At 36.6% G+C, this 23,123-nt stretch overlaps 1 protein-coding gene across 5 annotated transcripts in view; it reads right to left on the reverse strand.

Moving 5' to 3' along the window:
* The window catches only part of DOCK4 (dedicator of cytokinesis 4), a 245,517-nt gene that overhangs the window by 119,690 nt on the left and 102,704 nt on the right, over positions 1-23,123 (reverse strand). For 4 of the 5 annotated variants that reach the window (XM_051795356.1, XM_051795355.1, XM_051795358.1 and 1 more), the window contains exons 7-8: positions 21,714-21,798; positions 19,904-20,055 (exon numbers count right to left, since the gene is read on the reverse strand). In XM_051795356.1, coding sequence (XP_051651316.1) covers positions 19,904-20,055; positions 21,714-21,798 — 237 coding nt within the window. Of the gene's footprint in view, positions 1-19,903; positions 20,056-21,713; positions 21,799-23,123 lie in introns of those variants that run through there. The other variant, XM_051795359.1, reaches the window with a different exon arrangement.

The following is a 23,123-nucleotide window of genomic DNA, read 5'->3' on the forward strand; positions in this document are numbered from 1 at the left end:
TCTAGAGGCTAAACACAGTTTACTACTGCTCTATGTCATACATAGGTTTTCAAAATGCAGCTGGAAAATCATTAGGAACATGCTGGACAAGATCCAACTCAATAGAGACTAATTAAATCTTTATTGCACCAGTATTTGCTTTGTAGGAAATCTGCATTGATCATTCACAGAATCAGTCATTCACATTGAAAGGGACCTCAAAGGGCATCTACATTCAACCTCCTGCTCAAAGTAGAGTCAGCTATCAGGTCATATTAGCTTGCTCAGAGCTTTAGACAGTCGGGTCATGAAATCCTTAAGCTGTGGAGACCATAGCTATGGAGCCACTCTGAAAAACCCGTTTCAGTGTCTGGCTGAACTCAGTTTTTTCTTTACATCCAAATGAACATTCTCTTGTTAAAGTCTATATCCCTTGTCTTTCATTGTCCCACCATGCACTGTTAATGTTATTGATCTTGTAGGTAAATAGGGACAAACTTTTTAGCAGGGCCTGTTGCAATAGGACCAGGAATAATGGTTATGAACTGAAAGAGGGTCTATTCAGACTACATATAAGAAAGACATTTACAATGACAGTGGTTTCCCAGTGAGGTGATAGATGCTCCACCCCTGGAAACATTCACAGTCAGTTTGGACAGGGTTCTGACCAGCAAGACTCCAAGACTCTATGATCTTGGAGGTCTTTTCCAATCTTAATGATTCTATAATCATGTCCCAGCTCACTGAAGAGGGGTTGAAACAGATGACCTTTAAATGGTCCCTTCTGACCCAAACCATTCCACGAATCTATGATTCTATGGTTTAACTCCCCTCAAAACTGCTTCTCCAGCCTGGACAAGCCTCACTGCCTCAAACTGACCTCCCAGGACAGGAGCTCCTGTCCACAAACAATGTGAGTTGTTCTGCTGAGCTCACTTCAGCTCATTAACATTGGTCTTGTACTGAAGGACCCAAAATTTTCATTGTATAACCAATGCTGAGCAGGGAACAATCGCTTCCCATAAGCAACTGGCTGTGTTCTTGTTGACACAACCTAGTATGCTGTTACTCTCAAGAGCATATTTCTTAAGAACTATGTCTGGAGACTGCTTTATGTTTTTATGTGCCAGCTATCCAGGCTGAACTTGCAAACACTTAAGACTTTTTCATTGTGACTACTTGAAAACTTTTGTGCAATTCTCAGCTGTACAGCTTTTATGTCAGACATCATAAAAGGTAGAACCTAAGAAACACCCTTGAAGTGCATGAAAATGTTATGTCCTCAGAAAATGGTATTTTTCTCATTCATGTTTTATGATACAGTGAACTTCTGTAGCTTAGGTCTCCATGAAAACTTTAAATTTCAGTTTTGAAGACTGTTCATGTGAGTGTATTTTTACAGAAAAGCAAGTTGGTATTCTGCTGTTGATTTAAAAAGGTTTTTAAAAATAATTCTGCCCTTTCATCTGGATTTAGTTCATTTGCAATACTGGAAAAGACAGTAACAAAGGTGCACAGCTTTGTTTACAGGTCTCATACAAAGTTATTGTACATTGAGCAAGAATTATTAATTATATTATCAAAGCAGTTAAAGATTTAGGACCCCATTATGTGTGGCACCATGCAAAATTGAATAAAAATAAAAAAGTCTCTGTTCCAGCAGTAACAATACAGCTTCTGAGCGCTGAAGCCTGAAGTGCATTGGTATGCATCAATACAAATTTGGCCTATACAAGGTGATTCTGAATTTCACCACTTTATCTTCAGTCTGTAGAACAATTTAAAAGTAAGACATACATACATACACACACACCAAACTTCACTACATTTTTGTCTTGAAACGATAGATTTGTTGGTTCAAAGAAAAATACCATTCATAAGCTATCTTCATAGTATACCTATTAACTGGCAAATAGGAAATTTAATTGGGAGTGTATTCTATATTTAATGAAGCTTACATTCTGCACAGAGGTACATCTTTTGAAAGCTTCCTACTCACTATCCACTACAATACGAAATTTTCAAGCTCTGCTTATACTCACAGACCATGAGATTATGATTCACAACACAGTGAAAAGCCAAAGACTTTTGTGATGCCACAAAGAAATATACTGATTGCAAAATATATGTAATAGTTATGTAAATCTAATTTCCTCATTTGAATTTGAAATTTTGTTTCACTGAATCACAGGACCCAGTGGTGATAAAAAAGCAAACTGAAAACAACAAGGAAAAGAAATCTTAATCCTTGTTTGATGCTTTATAATACCTCTTTTTACTAGAAACATATGACAGTACCAGTTACAGCTCAGATTAAAATGGTTATCTTTGAACATTTCCAGAGAGCAAATGCAAGCAGTTAGACTTGCAAGATTACAAGACAGAAACGGCAATGTTATATCTAAGTACCCAGAGCATGTGCATTTATATGCTATTTCAAAGGATTTATATAGAGACAAACTGGTTAGAAAAAGTGCTAAGGAAAGTAAACAGTCTTCATAAAACAAAATAAAGACACAATTCCCAAGATCTGAAAGTTTGACTTCAAACAGCAGCAAAAACCTCAGAGAGTTAAATCTAGACCTAGTATCTTATGGCACAGCAGTTTTCTCAACAGTCAGCTACACATACATAGATACAGCAAATACACACAGCAGTACCCCAAACCAGAAATACCTCTCCTTTGTATTAAAACGATTTGATTCTAGTTTAGATTTTAATGAATTTTTTATGAGCACCAATCTCACCATTTAAACATGCTGTACACATCTAAACTCAGCTGTCTTCCCACTGAAAATAAGGAAATAACTAATGTTGGAGAGATTAATTTAAGAAGGTCAGCAAGAGATTTTTGTACTATAACTTCCTGTGTATTAGCAGACTAACAATGTGTTCCAAATCTGCAGGCTTAACAGACGCATTTTAAAGAAACACAGCTAAAAATTGTTCTGTTTTCATATGTGACCCCTATTTCCTTAGTATTAGCAGGAAAATATTACCAGTCACATGGTACCAGTCTAGACAGATCGCTTGCTCTATGATTTATAAACACACATCAAAAAAGAACCAGCCAGATTTATACCACATGGCATATCCTTGTGCCAAACTATGACATCAAATAGTCATAGTTCTCAGTATAGTTCTACTTTCAGACATCTTTATAGATGCTCTCTACTTAAATATGGCTTAAAAGTGATTTCTAAAGTAAATAATGAGAGGCAATATGAGAATACTGCTCATAATTTACCAGCTCAAGTTTATCACATTCCAGAACACTGTTAATGGATGTTCATTAGGAACTTGAGTCTGAACTGACTTCATTTACAGCTAAAGGCTCAGTGACTTCATAAAACCCAGATCAGATACAAAATGTTACCCTCATAGTTAGTGGTGAAATCCAGAGAAATGTGGTACAACATATCATAAATTACTGAAAGATCATAAAGCCTTAAAATATATCCTTAATTAGAGAATAACTGAATGATAAATGTACCAGCGCAACTTAGCAGTACCAGCTAATCCACAGTAAGTCAGTCCCTGTATTTTACCTGTTATGCACTTAAAAAACCATACCCATATTTCTAACTGTAAAATGCAAGGCAAAGAGCAAAGGGGGACAGAAAAGGAAGAATGAGTACTACAAACATAAGATGTCAGCCAATTTCAGATAAAGATCAAAGCATTAACAGTAAAAAAAATAAATAAAACAATCAAAGCTTATCTTCCTGTCCCCTAGCCATGCTGACAACATCGGAGAAGAAGAAGTAAAAAATATTCAAGTGCTAGCTTTATGCAGTGGAACCCAATTTTCACTGCTTAGCTGTACAGCTAACAAGGAAAAAAAGGAAAAGAGAAAGCAGAAAGGGAGACTGGAGGAAAAGAAAAACAGACTTATGTAGCTGAATCAAACTCCTCCTCTCATATTGTTTTACCTCTTTATTAACTGAAGACAGCCTTGAGAAATTAATTTCTATTACAGTTTTTAAGAACACACCCTACATTATTTAGATATTTCCACTTGTATTTTAACTAAAAGAGGGCATCACACATTTCTCAAAAAGATTTAGGAAGCAGTAATTTTAAATTGTTTTTCATAAGAGACCAGGAGCCAGAGGAAGACGATGCAGGTTAAAAAACAGAATACCGGAATCTATCAGCAAGTATTTACAACTAAAGAAAAAACATACACCAGAGGCTGGAGCTTTCAGTGAGCTTAGTCTGCCACCACAGATAAACATTTTGCAGCATAGCATTACCAGTGCGCAGACCTACAGATCCTTTAAGCTGAATTACAGTCTTGATTATTATCCTAGTCCCTGACTGAGGTAACAGCATGGATACAAGAAGATTTGCAGTATCTTTCTCCAAAGATGGAAATTAAACCTAAAGAGAAGGGGAGGAATGGGTAAAGTGAAGGAAAACAATAACATTTAAGAAAATTCCCCTCCTTCCAACACCACCTTGCTCCCTATGTTTTCATCATCATTTGGGGATTTACAAGCAGCAAGTCTGTATTTTTGTACCAACTCTAACATGCCTTTTGCTGGTAGTCAGGGCAACTGTAACATGTTCTTAGTGAGATGATCTGTAAACCAATCATAATACCACTGGTGTTCAATATATCCCATGGTTACCTAAATCTGGCTCAAGCATGCCATGGCTGGTGCATATACTATTCTAACACATTCATTTCTGAATGTAACTAATTGTTTAAGCTCTACCAGCCACATGACAGGTCAACTGTTCCAGTTTTTTCATCATTGCATTTAAAACCAATTATTTCTCCTGACAGTTTTCAGTTTTTACAATACAATCAGTAAGAGGGTTATTTGTTAATGTATATGAGAGATATATTTGGGCCATATTTTGGCCATATTGATCACCATAACTGGTCTACTCTGGCCTCAAATCGATAGGCCTGGAGACACACCATCTATAACGCAGCTGTCTCCTTTGAGAACACACGCAGGATCACTCTCGAGGAGAAAAGGCAACGCAGAAAGAACCATGTATTGCAGAATACACCATCTAAGGAGTCTTTCTGCTGTGCCTTATGTAATCGGATATGTCTGTCACGTATTGGCCTCATAAGCCACCAGCGTGCCTGTAGCAAATGTGGATAGAGCCTTCCCAGATCTTCGTTCGCGAAGCCCAGCCATGATGATCATGAGAGATATAATCGATACCACAGGTTTCTCTTGCTTGGGTTGATTTGTCTGTTTTAAAATGGCATCTATCTACAGATAAATGCAGATCAAAGATTTGCATATATATATCTATACAGATCAAAGATCTGTATAAGTTAGCACCCTTACTCCAACCACAGCAAACAGAAGGTATTCAAGAAAGAATCTTAGAACAGTAGATAGGTAGGTACATTTGTTTCAATGAATATGGCTCTTCCTGAGAGGAACTGAGCTACATCATGAAATACAACTAATTTTGAGTACACCCTCACACCTGAGAATAACACTTTTATAACTTGTTGGTTTGAGGGCTGTATTGGGTCTGGCTGAGCTGGAGTTCATCTCCCCATAGCAGCCTTCACAATGCTGTGCTTTGCATTGGTAGCCAGAAGGGTGTTGATAACAAACCAGTTTTGGCTACTACTGAGCACAGCATCAGTGTTGTAACATTCCTTCCTCAATTGAGGGCAAGATCCTGGGAGGGGACACAAGTAGGCCAGCCAACCTAATCAAAGGGATATTCCATACCATATAACATCAGCTCAGCCATAAAAGCTAAGGCAAGGAGCAGCAAGGCAGGCATTCATTGTCTCCAATGGCTGCCTGCTGAGGAACTGTTACACGTGCTGAAGCCCTGCTGCTTGGGAGTGTCAACCATCGCTGCTCATGGGAAGTAGAGAATAAACTGTGTTATCTTTCACTTCACTTTTGCGTGCACAAGCTTTTTGCTTCTGCTTTAAACTGCCTTAACCCAACTCAGGAGTTGTTTCCACCTTAGTCTCTCCCCTGTCCGCTGGGAAGGGGAGTGATAGAGCGGCTGGGTGGGCACCTGACATCCAGCCAGGGTCAACCCACCACAAGGGCTTATGAAAAATATAATTAAAAGCAGGCTCAGTCTACCCATAAAATACAAAATCAGACCTTTCCAAAAGCATTTGCTTGCTAGACTACAGCTGTGCCTCTTTTTAGAAACTCATTCCTACCTACCATATCTACCTCATTTTACTTATTCACAGATGCAATTCTTTTGTTGCAAAATCCCATGCAGCATCTCCCAGATACCTGCTGAATAGGATAGTCTAGGGAATCAAGCTGAAGCAAATATGCTTGCTGGAATGCCAACCTCTCAAAAAATACTTGTAACATTAGCCTGAAGGAAAATGTTATTTTCTTGCAATTCAAGAATAGAAGGAGCAATTTATCAAAACTGTCTCACTAATGACAGTGAATTACACAGAATTGCACAGTCAGATAAAACAAATGACTTGTAAAAACACTATGGTTTAACCCCAGCCAGTAGCTCAGCCCCCACACAGCCACCCACTCACTCCTCCACAGTGGGTTGGGGCAGAGAATCAGAAGCTTAAAAGTCAGAAAACTCATGGGTTAAGATAAAGACAGTTTAAGAAGTAAAGCAGAAGCCACACACACAAGCAAAGGAAAATAAGGAATTCATTCACCACTTGCCATGGGCAGGTAGGTGTTCAGCCATCCCCAGGAAAGCAGGGTTTTGTCACAGGTAATGGTGACTGGAGAAGACAAATGCCATCACTCCAGAAATACCCCTCTTCCTTCTTTTTCTTCCCCCAGCTTTATATGCTGAGAATGATGTCATATGGTCTGGGATATCTCTGAGGTCAGTTGGGATCACCTGTCCCGGCTGTGTCCCCTCCCAACACCTTGTGCACCCCCAGTCTCCTTGCTGAGAGGCAGAAAAGGATTTAACCCTGTGTAAGCTCTGCTTAGCAATAGTCTGGCATTACCAATCCTGTCCTCAGAACCAATCCAAAACACGGCACCATACCAGCTACTGTACAGAAAATGAACAATGACTCAGCCAAAATCAACACAAAAAAGATATATTATTAAAACAACTAAACCTCTTAAAGGCAGGACAAAGCTTTTTGATCACCTGGCAATGAAGGGTAATATAAATTTGTAGAAAAGATCTTACAGAAACTACCACGAGGCCAAAACATTTGGTAGGAGGATACAGCTGTGCCAAACACCCCTTTCATACATTCTTCCCTTTACATGAATCATATCTGTTTATATTACTGTTGTTGATGAGTATGTAAAACTGAGCCACAAATTGAATTAGTTAATTGTGAGGGATAAATAAGATATATATTTGCTATTAATATATTGATATTGATATCCCTGCCCACTGGAAGGTGAATGGAACTAGATGATGTTTTTGGACTTCTTCTAACCCAACCCATTCCATGATTCTATTGAAAGCTAAAAAAATTAAAAACATTAACAGGTACAAAGGAGAAACAGGATAGATCTGTAGAAACCTAGCATGCTAACTCACTGATTTTGACATTTCCCATTGGTCCTGGTATGTTCCTGTCAAAAGTTTCTAAACACAAAGCAGTTTTCAGGTCAAAACCAGACTCAGGGAAAGAAAAGAAAAAAAAAAACCCTCACACAATAAGGTAAGCAGCTTGAATACCCATGGGGTACCTAAGACAATGCAACGAATAGGGTACATTGACTGACTGGGCCAGCACTTCAAGGTTCTTGCCACTGACATGGAAGAACTCCACAGCAGGCAGTTCAAGACACTATCCTCAAGCAAAAAGTACTATTCACTTGAGACAAATCCTTCACATCCCAGTTTGACTGGGACCAAGAAACAGTCTTTAGCTAATCTCCACTAATAATTCCTATGTCAAAATTTCTCCGCATCTAGGATTCAAGTAGAGAGACTTTTACTACTACACTACTCCTGCCAAGAAAAGGCTGACTGACCATGTATGCCCCAACTATATTTCTGCACATAGGAATCTTTCTGCTCACAATGAGTAATTGGAAAAAATTACGCACATTTTCTGAAGGGAAGTTTTGGAAGTTTCTGGAACTTCAGGTTTCTCTTTTAAGCTGCTTTTTATAAGCCTGTATCTACACGTCAAATACATTCTTGTCCACAAGGGTAAATTACCACGTGTCTTAAACAAAGCCAACAATGAAATAATTAAGCCTGCTTATATATTGAGTGTGTGTACATATATATATATATATATCCCAATATGCAGGATTATTTTTTTTTAAATTAGCAACCACATTCACAAATGCACATACCAAGTTAGCCATCTAAAGGGGTATTTTTATTCCGTATGCATAAAGAGCAGTGGTAAAAGAGCAGCTCTCTTGCCAAAGTGGCCCTTACATTTCCTTTGAGATGTGTCAACCCTCCTGCTAAAATCAGGACTATCTCTTGAATGAGTAAGAAGTAAATAAAACCAGGCTGGCTTTGTTTTATCTTGCTTCTGAGGAGGGACAAACCTGAGTAATAAGTGGCTAAACTAGAATGGAGGACTCCTTTAAGAGTCTGCTAGCAAGAAAAAACAAGATGCTTCATCTCTCCTGCATCTATGAGGTATAGATACATACATGCACTGTAGCACAGTTTTAATACAGTTCAAGATTAGATATTTTTGTAGACACTGCACAGGAAATTGAAAATAACATTGAGCTACTCTATGCTGTGATCCAGTAAAAGTGCAGTTATGCTTTTGTGGAAATACTATAATAGAAAAGTAGCCCTGAGCTAGTTCATTGCTTCTGGTTCCCAGGGGTTGTTCCCTCTACCAGAAATCCTGTCCTGCTTAGTAGGCAGGAGAAAGTCAGGACCCAAGAATACTTCAAAACAAAAAGCATCCATGGATAATGTGGAGGTATCTGACCAATAATTTTCAAGGAATAATATTAGCAAAGTGAAGGTTACACAGGCTAAAAGTATTATTTTAAGGGCAAAAGGCAGAGTAGCCTATCACCTAATGATAGATTAAAAGTTATAAGGAGCACCTTGATGGTGTGTTTATGTAGCATACGATATGGCATTGTAATGGGCACACATTCATGTACATGAATTTTTATACAGAAAAAAAGTTACATTGCTGGAAAAGTACAACAAAGTCCAGTCTGAACTCTGCCTCTCTAGTCAGTGTTCAAACCCCCCAGTTCTGTGCTCTTGGTCCCAGGTACCTGTGTCTGACACACACTTCAAACATATCCTTCAACAACTGGAAAATGCCACATCCACTTTTGTCCCCAGAATGATATCAATTCTTATAGATAATGGTAGAAACAAACCCCTCTTTTTATGAAGGGTTAATTATTAATAGAGGTTCTGAATTTCCATGACATTCAGAAACACAAAACTTAAACATCAGAAAATCAGATATAGAAGAAGAAATCATATACAGGAACAGAAGATCTGAATATCAGCTAATGTGCTCATGCAAGTATATTCACTTATGATAAATTATTTCTCCCTCTTTCTCCAGCTTCTGTATTTGGGATACATTGCACCATCTAAAATTATTTCCAAAACTGGATTTCAAGTGCCCTCCCCATCATTTCCCAAACCTAATTTGTTCTCTTCTCTGATGTTAGAATAAAATAAAGAATTAAGTGTCTGAAAAGAAGATGGAAAGGAACAACAGATTCACACATTGTAGACCTGGGTGTGCCGGTGGACACCAAGTTGAACATGAGCCAGAAATGTGCCTTTGTGGCACAGGAGGCCAATGTTATCCTGGGGTGCGCTAGGCATAGTATTGCCAGCAGGATGAGGGAAGTGATCCTTTTCCTCTCTACTCAGCACTGGTTATACCACACCTGAACATGACTAAGGAACTAGATAGAAAGGCTGTGAAAGCTGGAACTTTAGCTTGGAGAAGGCTCAGAGGGGATCTTATTAATATATCTGAATATATCTGAAGGGATGGTGCAAAGAGGACAGTCAGGCACTTTTCAGTGGTGCCCTGTGAGGCAAGGACATAACCTGAAGCACAGGAGGTTCCCCCTAAGCATCAGGAAACAAATTTTTTACTGAGAGTGTCTTACCAGGCCTCGCTCCCCAACACAACAGACCCAACAGCAGGGAACCTGCACCTCCAAGCTGCCGGAAGGAAAAAAAACGAAGGCCTTTTCTCCTTTCTTCTTATAGCCTGGTTTACGTAAAAATCGTAGGGAATACTGGGCAAATCTGGGCCCTTCCTTGGTTACAAACTGGTCACCAAGGAAGGCCCAGACCAAACTACCACAGAAACTTAAAAGCGATCTGGACATGATTGCAGGAAACCAGCTCTAGACGGGTTAGACCAGATGACTGCTGGACTTCGCTTTCAGCCTCAACCATTCCATGATTTTGTGGTTATGTGTAAGTACCACATAAAGGCAGCACAGATATACAGCTGGGTCATTTGGGTGTTTATGGAAATATGGTTCTTAACAACATTCTTTTCCATTTTCCACCTCTGCAAGTTAGTCACTGCCATGATGCAAAATTTTACCACTTGTTTACTTGCCCTGAAGTTTCAAATGACTATAATTAATAAACAGCAACATGTGACTTATTCTTCATGAGCCAGATGGCCAGGGTTCTTCTCCTGTACCTTTTTAATAACTTCTGTAGCCTTGCACTGAGTATACACCCTACAGCTTCACAAATATATTCTCCATCTCCTTTGGGGTCTAGTGATCAGCATGACTTGGAAGCAACAAAGAATTTAACTATTCAAGCCTCCTGCTTTTAGAGTGCTGATGTCTGGAGTATTGATCCTAAGTAAACCAGATACTAAAACTCAAGTGTAACCCACTCACATATTTAAAATAATATTGAACCTTTGAGATCTTGCTCAAGAGAGGCCATAAGGATATCTTTGTAGAAAGACATTTTGTATTGTCAGCAGTGAAACTTCTGTATAGAGGAAATGTATTATCAGCTTGATTCAAGAGACATCCAAGCCCTTCCTTGCTGCTGTTAACAGCAATAGTCACTTGGGTAAACTTTCATCAGAGGGATGACTAAAAGTCGGGTTTTTTGAGCTGTGATAGAACAGAGCAGGTCTCAGGTTTAAAGATGCCGATGGAGGTTGCAAAAACATGTATTTAAACGTTCACTTACTATACCAAAATCCTTTAAGATTGTTGTAGAATAAGGGAGGGAGGGAGTACTTGTTCCTTAAAGGGACAAAAACAGTATGTTTTTTTCAAATATTTAAAAATTAGAACACTGAGTAGTAAATATTTTGATGAACAAAATGTGGATTTCAGCTTTGGGCAAAAGATTTAACTGAATTAAATTAACAGCAAAACTGAAAGAAGAAACGCATTAAAAGATTGATGATGTGTACATCACTAAACAGGTAAGACTGAGAGTACAGCAAAGGAAGGGTAATATTTTTATTCCTTGATATGGTCTTGAGTTTACACAATCATTAAGGATATAACTAAAAGCTCACAGAAAAGAAAATGCAGTTGGTTTTCACTGGCCTTGGATAAACAGCCTATTCCTCTTTTGCTGTTTAAGAATCTGTGCTCATTTGAGAGCCATATAATAGTTACAAACAAGGTTGTTCAAGGTGACAGAAAAAGGAGGATTAGCATGCCAACTTATCTCCATTCCTCAGACAAAAGGGGCCAGAGGCATCAATCATTTCTGATAAGATGCTCATATCATATTGACACAGACACAAAGTGTATATCAATGAAAGGAAATCTTAACACACTCTATCTTTCTGAAGCATTGCCTTGAAATTTTCCCATTAATAGCACTGTTACATGGAAAAAAAATATAACTTTAAAAAATTGGTTTAGAAAAGACAATGCTACATACAAACTGTTTGTTATATTGCAGATTTAAGAATTTCTATAGCAGTATGTTGGCATAACACAGATGCACAAAGTCTACATAAATGTAAAGGTCAGCAGAGCAACTGGGACTGTGAGCAGAAGATGATGCAGCATTCTTACACAAACTCATCAATGCCAAGAACAGTCTGCAATCTGAATTAAACACATGTAGGTAGCAACCTAATATCCTCCATTCCATTTTTCATAACACACTACCCAGTGTTGCTAGTGTTTTCAATATTCTCTTAAAAAACAGTCAAGATCTCTAGACTTGTGCTACAAATATCAATAGTCTACAGGATCTACACTGGAAAGGTAGGCATTTCCAAGGACGTTGGGATAACATGATTTTTTTAACACAGTCATCTGGTAAATGTTTTCTTCGAGATTTTTTTATTTTCTTTTTTTTTTTTTGTAGCAGCAGAGTATTCTTACAGCAAGAAATAAAGTTAACACAGCCTCAGTGAATAATGCACACTGTCTGGAAAATAGCTAAGCTGTTACTTTGTCCCTTGCAACTTGTTAAACGAATTCTATTAAAAGCTAATAAGTGAGATCTTTCCAGGATCTGATAAAAAAAAAAATCAATACATTTTTGATTAAAGGATTGGTGTTCTTAGAGCTCCATTGTAAATGGGCCCCCTGGCTATACTAAGGTCATCACTGTTGCAACACACTGCTATATTGGGTAAATGATATTAGTATCTGTGGAGGGAAAGCACGTAATCTCACCTTTATTTCTCTGAAAATCTGCCACTACAAAACTGGTAACTGTGTAATCTCTTGAACTATCTATTACTGGCTTTTTAAGTGTGATACAACTGCAGAAAGAGAAGTTTGTTTCATTAACTTGTGTGCTGGTAAGAGAAAATAATATCCCCAAAGCCAGCAATCATCACCACATTCACACACTTCAGTACTCTAAATATTGGGAATCTAAGCATCTTTATATTCCAAGGAACAGAAAAATCTCAAAAACTTCACAAATCTGATAAATGAGCACACACAACAACTGATTTATAAAGCAGCTAATAAAGAGCATCAGAATACAGGATTGTTGCATTGTGCTCAAGTGTTGCAAACACACATTTCTAGTCTTCCTTTGGAGCTGTAACAACAGCCTATCTCTCACCTAAAGTTTAAACTTAGCTATTTTCTCATTAAATGCATCTCACATTAAATCAACTGCATTCAGGTGTCTATAATCCCTTCTAACTCTGAAATAGGTTTTGTAATGTGATTGTAGTGGCTAAAAAAACCCAGTTAACTCCCAAAGTAAAGTACAGCAGAGTTACTCTATGCTTACAGGATTTTCTCCCCTTCAAACTATGACTCTGTAATATCCATCTTACATACACTATCTTACCTCATCTACATCATCAGGTCAGTTTGAATCAAGTGCTTTTGAAGAAAATCTTTTGATCTTCGTCACATTTTGATTCACAACCCAGAACAGTCTAAGCTAGTGAACTGACTTTCTTCCGCATGAAACCAAACTAGAACATATGTTCTTGCCACTCGGTCCACACAACCACACATTCAGTCCACAGTAAAATCCTTAAAACATTTACACAGGTTAACATTGGATCCAGCATGAACTGCTGCTCTACAAATCCACTCCTACTGGCTGGCAGTACTTGCCTAAGGAGATGGCACTCAGACTTTCAAACTATTCATCTACTTACAACTAAATCAGATGATATAAAAACAAATTTGCAAAGCTCTATACTAAATTGGTAAGTCTTTATGATTTTGCTTTTCTCAAACACTTGCTGAGCATGCCAAATTCCAGGAACAGATTTTATAAAAGCATTTAACAACACAAAGTCTGGATCCATACAGGGTATGTCTGAGCTCACATACTTTAGGAACAAACTAGGATGTTGTACAACCCTAAGTAGACAGTAAAAGCTCAGCCATAGCCAGGAAAACAGGACTGAACTGAAAGACAAACAAGCCTCAAGAGATGTGATCATGGACCTCTTTCATTTTCCAGCTACAGTAATAACACCATTTTAAAATTGTGTGTGCTAAAATATTTCCATCAGGATTCTAATAGTGAAATTAGTTCTAAAAATTAAAAGTATCATCAAGATAGCTTTTTATTTTCCTAAAGAACAAAAAAACCAAGGAATACACAAACAGGACTTGTGACCTTAACGGAAATAAGAGAAGAAGAGGAATGTAAGGCTCAAAGACATAAAACAAAGAATTTTATTGGGACAAGTCATATGGCTGTATCATGTTAAAGCAGTGCCATTCACAACTTGCTCTACACTCCACTTAGGGGTTATTACTGTTCTAGGAAAGGAAACCGCAGAGCAGAAGGAGGGGGAGGCAAAGGGAACATGATACCAGAACACACCAGGGAAAACTCTAGGAATCATCAGGGGCTGACTTCAGCTGTTTATTGTTAATTTAAGTGATAGTAAAAATCATTCCTGGCAGCTAGTTTAGCCAGAAAATATGGATATATACATATGCATACATATCATGTGAAATTAGCATGCACCAGTTAAGTAGAAAATGAATTACTTGCAACTGTAGTCTTAATGCATCAAGTGCACAAGCATGTCATCACTCAGATTTAAATACTTGATTTAAATACTATTAGTTTTCTTGCTTCCATACAAGTAGAATATTCGTGTTCAAAAAAAGACTTTTAAAGTGTGAAGAGACATATTGGACAGCCATATCAATATAGAAATGGTCTGAAAACCAGTATTTATTATTACTGTTTATTAACAACAATAATAAAGTCAGAAATAAACCTGTATTTTATTATTACCTCTAACTTAGTACAACAGAACCGATGTCATTGTGGACACCAACACATTTAGAAACAGTTATTTTTAACAGCAATTTCCAGTAACAAAAAGAAGTCTGCAGAAAAGTACAGTCCCATACTATGCCCTCAAAATGGAAAGTGATCCTAAAAGAGTATTTACCTCTAGCTTAGTAAAGTTGATAGAAAAACATCCCTATTGCCAAAGTGGGTGCTGGTCACACTGAGTCAGGTGCAAGCTGCTACCAATCCAGAGAAATCTTTAGCTAGGAAGTCTGAAGGTTGAAAAGAACCCTAAGCATCACTGGTTTTGTCACTATCTGACATCAGATTTCTTCTCTGTGAAAGTCACTGTGAAATGTATTTCAACATCAGTTTTTCGCATCTCACTAGAAAACACATTATTATCTAATTCTCAGTACATGTTGGAAAAATTAAGAGCATTTATACGTGTGATAAAGATGAAAAATTATTTAATTTTGAATATAGTGATGATCTATTCAAAACACTAAAAGAATACTAAGACACATTATCAAAACCAGAATAATTGTTTAATGCTTTTATGGCTTTAATTTCCATCTCTTACTTATTTTAAAAAGTGCTATCCTAGAAATGCACTGGTAGGTCACACAGTGAGAACACCAATTTATATGTTAAATTAGAAGAATACTCCTTAAACATATACGTTGCCTACTACAACACAATAACAAAAGAGATAACACACCATGTATTCTATTTTAACAAAAAAAAATCAGTATATACTGAAGCAACAATAGTAAATTTGTACATATATTTATTACTTTTGATCCATCTACCCTTACAAATATTTTAAGAGCAAATTCAGAGTGCTTTTTCTTATGGATTTTACTCTTAAGGGCTACTGTCAAAAAGTCAGATAACTAACACTGAGAATTTATAACCTTTATGACTTTGGTACCAACTCTTTCTGAACTTGAAGTCTTAAACTTTATTAAGATCTAAAGTAGTGAAACAGAAAACAAAAAAGAAATAGGATGGATTCAGATCAAAATTGCTTCAGGGTATGCTGAGCAGCTCTTTAATCAATACAATCTATGGATTCTAAGGAGCCATCCAAAATGCCCTAAAGAAGATGCAGACATATCATCAGCTGAACTGCTTTCTAGGTTTTGCTGACTATAACTAGGTGTCTGTAGACAGTAACAGGAGCCTAGAGATGCAATTCACACAAAGACCTTAAGTTTAGATGTCTTTGGAGCTGGATTCCAATCCTAAAGTCCATTGATTCACCACGAAACCTTCTAAAATTAGACAAAAAGGAAAGGCTAAGCATTAGCATATGTCTTAATCCTGGCATCTTACTCCTCGCCGCAGAAAGATACCTCCATCTACACAGATTCCAGAGCTGATGACATGTCCACTCCTCCTTCTGCCACCCACCTGAAGACATACTTGTATTTTCTTTCAGGACTAATTCTTGTCTAATAACTACACAGAGAAACAAAAGATGATGAAGAGGAGGAAATGCTAAATTTAAATACAAAGCATTTTGAATTTTTTTTTTTTATTTATTTTTTAAATAAAGAGGAACAAGAGTGCAGTACAATTGAAGAACAGATTTATATTAGTAGGTTGGGATTTTCTTTAAGAAAACAAAGATCCATGACCAATTTCTCACTCTGCCTTTGAATATTTAAACTTACATTTTCTATCTTCCAAAGAATCTGGGACTGTCTCCTAAGCAACAGCAATCTTCATTGTATAAAGTGTAAAAAGAACAAAAATTACTACTATTCTCCTTTTCCTCCTCCGGTTGTCTTTACAAAGACAAACCATGGCTAACATTGCATCATGTTAGAATCCAGTCCTGCCAAGAATACTTACTGAACTTAGTTCTTGTGGCAAAACATATGGGTCACAAGTATTAGAGACAAGTTTTGGGCTGACATTCATGGTCACAGTTTTCAATTAGGTATCTAATTTTTTTTCTACTCTATACACCTATATTCCTTTAATCTGTTCTTGGCATGTAATGATGTTATATTTTCTTATTAGACACTCAATTCTAGTCCCACTAAGTCAAATGCAAGAACTGTTAACACACTGTGTTTTCTGCTCATAACTTGGTTTGTCTCAACTACTATGGCACATTTTTTTCAGAGAGAATCTGTAACTGTACAATAACAACAAAAAGTTTCACTAGCTTTCATTGCTCAGTGACTGTTCTCTTAGTCCAATTAGTTCTTGAGAAAACTACAGTTTTACAATGGCCTAAGGACAATCCTATTCTTGCACTTTAACAAAAATTTCAGCTATTAGACAATACATTCCCTATGTTATGAAATACCTTCTTTTCTCCTTGTTTTTCCAAAGCACAGACTTTTCCACAAGGTATTTTCATAACTGAAAATAACAGATATTTTCAAAACAAAGGAAGAGCAACATCAAACCCTTTCAAAGTATTTGACACTAGTTGATCAGAAAAATCAGAAACTGCAAATCTGCCAAGTCGCTATCCCAGAATGAAATTATTTTCTGCATGCTAGTAAAAATTACATCCTCTCATCACTAATGTATAAATACTCAAAATTTAATGAGCATATTCTGTATAAACTCTGTAACAATATACAGATAGATTTATGCAAATACATTGAAAAAAAAATGTCACTAAGAAAAATACCACAAAATATCCTTTATACACTGTGCTTCTTGCAGGCCAGTACCCTGAAGAAGCCAGGTGAACTGTGAGCTCAAACATACTATGTTTCCTTCTGAATCATTTTGGATCAGAGGATCCTACCCAGAGAATGCTTTTTCTAGCACTAGTCTGGAGATGCAACTACTACCTCTTTTGTAGATACTTGCCCCAACTCAGCATCTACAATTGCAACTCAGTTAAACTGCGATACCTGAACAAATATTTCTGTTCAAACAGTGGAGTGCATGAAACTGATAAAACAAAACCACAACAAAAAAAACCAACTAACTAAACAAACAAACAAAAAAAAAAAACCAAAACACAAAACCAAAACCCAAAAAAACAAAAGGCTGTAAAAAAAGATATCCAATCATTTAAAAAAAATCAGGTAATGTTGCTTCTAGTCCTCCAACAATCTTTTAAAGCTGCTATTTCGATTGTATCCATATGTACTAACAAAAATTATACATTGTACCATACTGTTGTGCACCAAGACCAACTAGCTTTGGTTTAACACCATGATAAACTTGTTAAGTCAATTCTAGGTCTAGACCAGACAGACCATGTAAATCTCCAGCGTGGACACCTCTGAATTCCACAGTTCATTCTGTGATACAGGTATACCTTGCATTTAATTTGTTCCTGTAACAAATTAGTTCATTTGTTACTCTTGGGTTCAGCTTTTTCAATATGTTGAGAGGTTTCTGTTTGTTTCTTTGAAGGGTTTTTTGTTGTGGGGTTCTATCTTTGTTTCATTTGCACATTTGCAAACTACCATCACAAAGCTTATCCTGTCATTCCACCCATGCCTAGAAGGCAGTTCGGATTTGTAACAACACGCTTCTTCAAGGTTTGCCAGTAATGGGATGAGGAAGTTCACACAGTAAGCAGCTGCAAACAGGCACTGGAGTCAGGAATCAATAACTAAAGGTCAGATCACAGCAAGAATGTGAGAAACAGCTCTAGAATTTGTGCTTTCATGTAACATGAAATCCAATCCATTTGCTTTCATACCACCACTTCTGCCTTAACCTTGTTCTCAGCAATCCATATCACCCCAAATTGTTTTCTGTCAAAGTCTGCAGCTCTCTCCTAAATCTATCACCTGCTGTGGCATTCACTGGAGTGAACACAAATGATGCGTCTTGATGCACATTTAATCTTCAGAAACGACAATAAACTGCATTTTGGTGACTACTGTCTAAATTACAGGCCAGAATGAAATATCAGTATTTAGCAGCTAACACTGTAACAATAGCTGCATATATATGATCTCACTAACAGTAAAAATTAATGTACTCAGTACACCCTTCCTTCAAAGCACTGGTTAGTTATCTTGCCTGCGCTGCAAAGCACAGACAGAACCTTGTCAAATTCAGCCCAACTTCCACATGGGTCCCCAGATTCCTATTGCCATATGTAAGACAACAACCTGTGGGAAGGACTCACATGGGAGAATTTCATAGAGAACTGTCTCCTGTGGGAGGGACCCCACCCTGGAGCAGGGGAGGAATGTGAGGAGTCCTCCCCCTGAGCAGGAAGGAGCAGCAGAGACAACATGTGATGAACTGACTGCAGCCCCCATTCCCTGTTCCCCTGCACTGCTGTGGGGGTGGGTGATGGAGAGATAACCAGGAATGAAGTTGAGCACAGAAAGAAGGGAGGGGTGGGGAGAAAGATCTTTTAAGTTTGGGGTTTATTTCTCATTATCCCCACTGATATGATTGGTAATATTAATTTTCCCCTAGTAAAGTCTGTTTTGCCTGTGATAGTAATTAGTGAGTGATCTCTTTCTGTCCTTATCTTCACCCATGAGCCTTTTGTTCTATTTTCTCTCCCCTGTCCAGTTGAGGAGGGGAGTCACGTAACAGTTGTGGTTGGCTGGAGATCAGGGTCAACCTACCACACCCATCACCCCTGCACAACCACTTAATGGTTCAGACTTCCTGGCATATTCCTCAAACAGAACTTATTAGGTTCTTGCATTAACTGTGCTCTCCTCCTGTGCTCTTATTTATTAAGTGCATAGCAGTTTCACTACTGATCACTCCCATGTTTTCTGTTTTCTCTCTTGGCCAATCTTCTGTTGAAAGTAGAAATAAATACTAAATATTTAAAAAATCAAAGGTTATCAAGACTCTCACAGAATTTGAGCTCTAGGACTAACAGAAAAAGAATGGTTCAGCTCCCAGCTGAAAAAATTGGCCAAACAAACCCGAAGTGGATGTGATATTGGGTGAAACTTCATCTCACAAATATGACAGAGCAAGTAACAGTTCAAAGTTCTGAATGTGCACTAACTAGAAGAGAGGAAAATAGATACCAAAAAATGACCTTTAGGTCCCAGCACTAACATTTATTCTGTATGCATACATGTATATATATTCCTATATAAACAAAACCAACTGAAAACTGAAATAGATAAACAAGACAGCAAAATATACATTTCTTTAAACCTAAAATTATTACACATAACAACTGAATTTCAGAAAGAAGCAAAAAATTCTCTTAAATCAAGAATATCTTCTTATTATTTCTTAATGTGCAATTTGGTACCTGGGTCAAAACATACAGTATATATTGTAAAACTTATGTAAAATCAGTATTTGAGTAAAAACCATATGGTACCTGATAGGTCGATTTTCTTTACTGTCAAAGAGTGAGAAGATTACTTCCAGTTCCTCTCCCAGATTGGAGCACATTAAACTCTTCATCTGAACAAAAAGATGATGGCTGCTAGCAGGTACTGGTGTGTCTTTTTTCCGATGACGATGTTCCATCTAAAAATACCACAAACACAGAGGCCATTTTGAATTAAAATCTCAAAACAAAAAGGGGTAAGAAATGTAATATAGAGCTACTTTCTTAATCGAAATTATTATTTTTTTATTCAGTATTTATTTGTAATAGGTTTTTGGTTTTTTTTTTAATCTGAGAAGAAGAACACAAGGAAGTTACTTTCTCAGTGTTGCACCACATCATAGTTATCTCTAGGAGAAAAACAGTAACCTCTAGAAGTTTACCTTTTTTCTACTCTGAAAATTCTCAGACACTTTAAAGCTTTGTGCTGTAACAATATAGTATTTCATAGCTGGTTTAAACAGTTAATGATCTGATATTCTAGTTTTCAAACACATAAAAAATGCTTTTGCAGAAGACTAAATACCAGTATTTTAAAATGGAAAAAGTAATCACAGTCATATTTTACAACCTTTGGCAAACTGCTAAATAGAAGCTAATAAATTATTTTGATTTGACTTCATAGTTCATACCTTCAGCATTTTAATCACCCATTAAGAGCAGGAAAATAGTAAGTTGTACTATTTCTCTCTTACATCATACCAAAAATAATTTTAAACTGCATTGTTTCTAAGCTACTTAGCATTAATACCAAGGTTATCTTTTCCCCCCTTTTTTATTTTTCGAAGTACACTCCATGAGTTCCATTATTAGTGTTCTGGGTTATTTGTCCTCTGTAGGTTTCTTCTTATGTTTAATGGTTCCGCACTGTATTTCATCTAGTGCTTCAACAGGATTCCATAATATTGCATATGACTTTGAAACTACTCAAAGGTATACTGATTCTAGCATGTAGATTTTATTATTAGGCTTGACATTACAACTTATCAACACAAGTAGTTAAAAGTTTAAAAAAAATATTATCATTTCAGCTCCGCAAAAAAAATATGTGACAATGATACTTCAGGGGGTTTTTTCTACTTAAATACAAAAGTTATCATAAATACAATTTAGTTTAAATGAAAGCTTAAGTCTTAAGCACATAAGGCTCTGAAATGTGTATCTGTAACAGCTGCAGCACTTAAATATGAGCCAAAGCCTACATAAATGAATTGGCAAGTTTTCTTAGATCTCACTGGAGATTTAATCAGAATAAGAAATATCAGTGCTGGTTTTAGTAAATCAAGATGGGCTTTCATACCCAAAGGAGGGCTTTCCTATGTAATTTAACTGCTATTTACATTAATATATTAGAAAAGACCAAGAGCCCAGTGTGATTAATTGTGACAATACTCGTACCACGAGAATATTATTATATTTCCACAAATCTTGTCTAAACGGACTCATGGGCCAGGTAAAGCTCTAATGAAAAAGAATCTCATAAGCTTTTATTGATGATTAAATTCATGTTAAGAGTCTCAATTTTAATGATATATCAGGAAACAAAACTTTTAACAAATAACATGTAAAATAAGCACATGTGCCCACACAAATTTGATACTGAATCAAAGCATCTCATATAGATGTAGAGATGACATAGGCATTCAAAAAATATTTCTTTCCTCACAGTAGAACTCATTACGTTATGAATCACGAGTTCATTGGATCAGAAAAGGTACTTCTGGTTAAGTAGAGAGCTGCCATCAAACCAAGAGTATGTAATTTAATAGCAAAAGTACTGAGTGTTACATTCACATACCAGCCTGTAGAGCTCAGTAATGCTGATCTCTTCAGGATCCACCATAGCATATTCTTTTCTTGGAACTAAGTCAAGTCCCAGCTGTCTGTATGAGAAATGGAATAGCAGTAAGTAATTTCTACATTCAAGAGAAACAAATTAACTCTGCTTCTGATTATTTTTTATTTCAATAAACAATGTTCATGTTAATTGGTACTCTACAGTTGACTTTGGTTTTGGTTTCATGTATTTTGGTTGTATTTACCATTCACCCTTTCTCCACTTTGCAACACTAATGGAATATAAATCTGTTTTACATTGTGGACGATGTACAATGGATATTTCCTTTGTACTATAGTGAACACTGTACAATATGAATGCACTAGTACCATCAATTTGAATGACAACCAAGGAAAAGAAGATAAAAAGAAAATCCATCAAATGCCAAAACACCAGCTTATTCTTAATTTGGACTGAATGGTACCAAAGATGCTTGCCTCTATCCTCTGAACAAAATAAGGAAATGAGCTTGAATCAACAGGAATAAAATTTATTTTCAGCACAGCAGCAAGCAATAAATATTAAGAACGCATAAGAGGCAGTCATGCTGAATTTAGAAAAATTTGAAATATTAGAAAGTTTTTCAAAAATATGTTTTAGAGAGCAGGAACTGACCACTTCAAAAACCTTCACAATTCCAGTCAGTTAGCACAAAATTCTAAGCAGACAGGTAATCATTCACATTTAGTCACAACCTTTTCACTATGTTAAGTATTAGGTGTCAGACAGGCATAACATCCCCTGAAATTCTACTAATCTAACAATATTCTACTATTGAATATTATTACATTTCTCCATGGTTTAATTGTATAAATACAGGCTAAAGAAAAGACTTTGGAAACAGCACCTAAATGCCAAAAGGTGTTTCCTTGCTTAAAAAAAAAAAAAAAAAGGAGAAAGGAGTAAGATAATACCATTTGTGTTAGCTTGTATTAGTTATTCAGATAAAAGAAAGATGTAGAGCATAGTAGCATGACATATGTCAGAGATACCCAAGCAGGAATGAAACTGTGTGACACAAGTTAAAAAAGAAGCCATGTCAGCCAATATAGTATTAGTTAAGGCACAGCACTTTGCTAAATGCATCATACAGGCCAACAGCCAAGTGTGTTTTAAAATGATTTAAAAGGCTGCTGCAGATATTCCAATGCAATTCTCTTATAGACAGTATCACTGCTATGTAAACTACACTGATATAAAAAAAAGTAAAATAAAACAATTAATTATTTTTCACTGTTAAAACATAGTGGACAGAAAAATAATCAAAGTCCATTAAAAGAAAGGTAACACGTGTTAGAATTGTTCCTTATTTCAGCATTCTATAAATCAGCCTCAAGCGATGGCCTTAAAAATCTTATTACATTATTTTAA

The sequence above is a fragment of the Manacus candei genome, unplaced genomic scaffold (assembly GCF_025592945.1).
Source record: "Manacus candei isolate 608988 ecotype Guabito, Panama unplaced genomic scaffold, ASM2559294v1 h1tg000043l, whole genome shotgun sequence".
NCBI lineage: Eukaryota > Metazoa > Chordata > Aves > Passeriformes > Pipridae > Manacus > Manacus candei.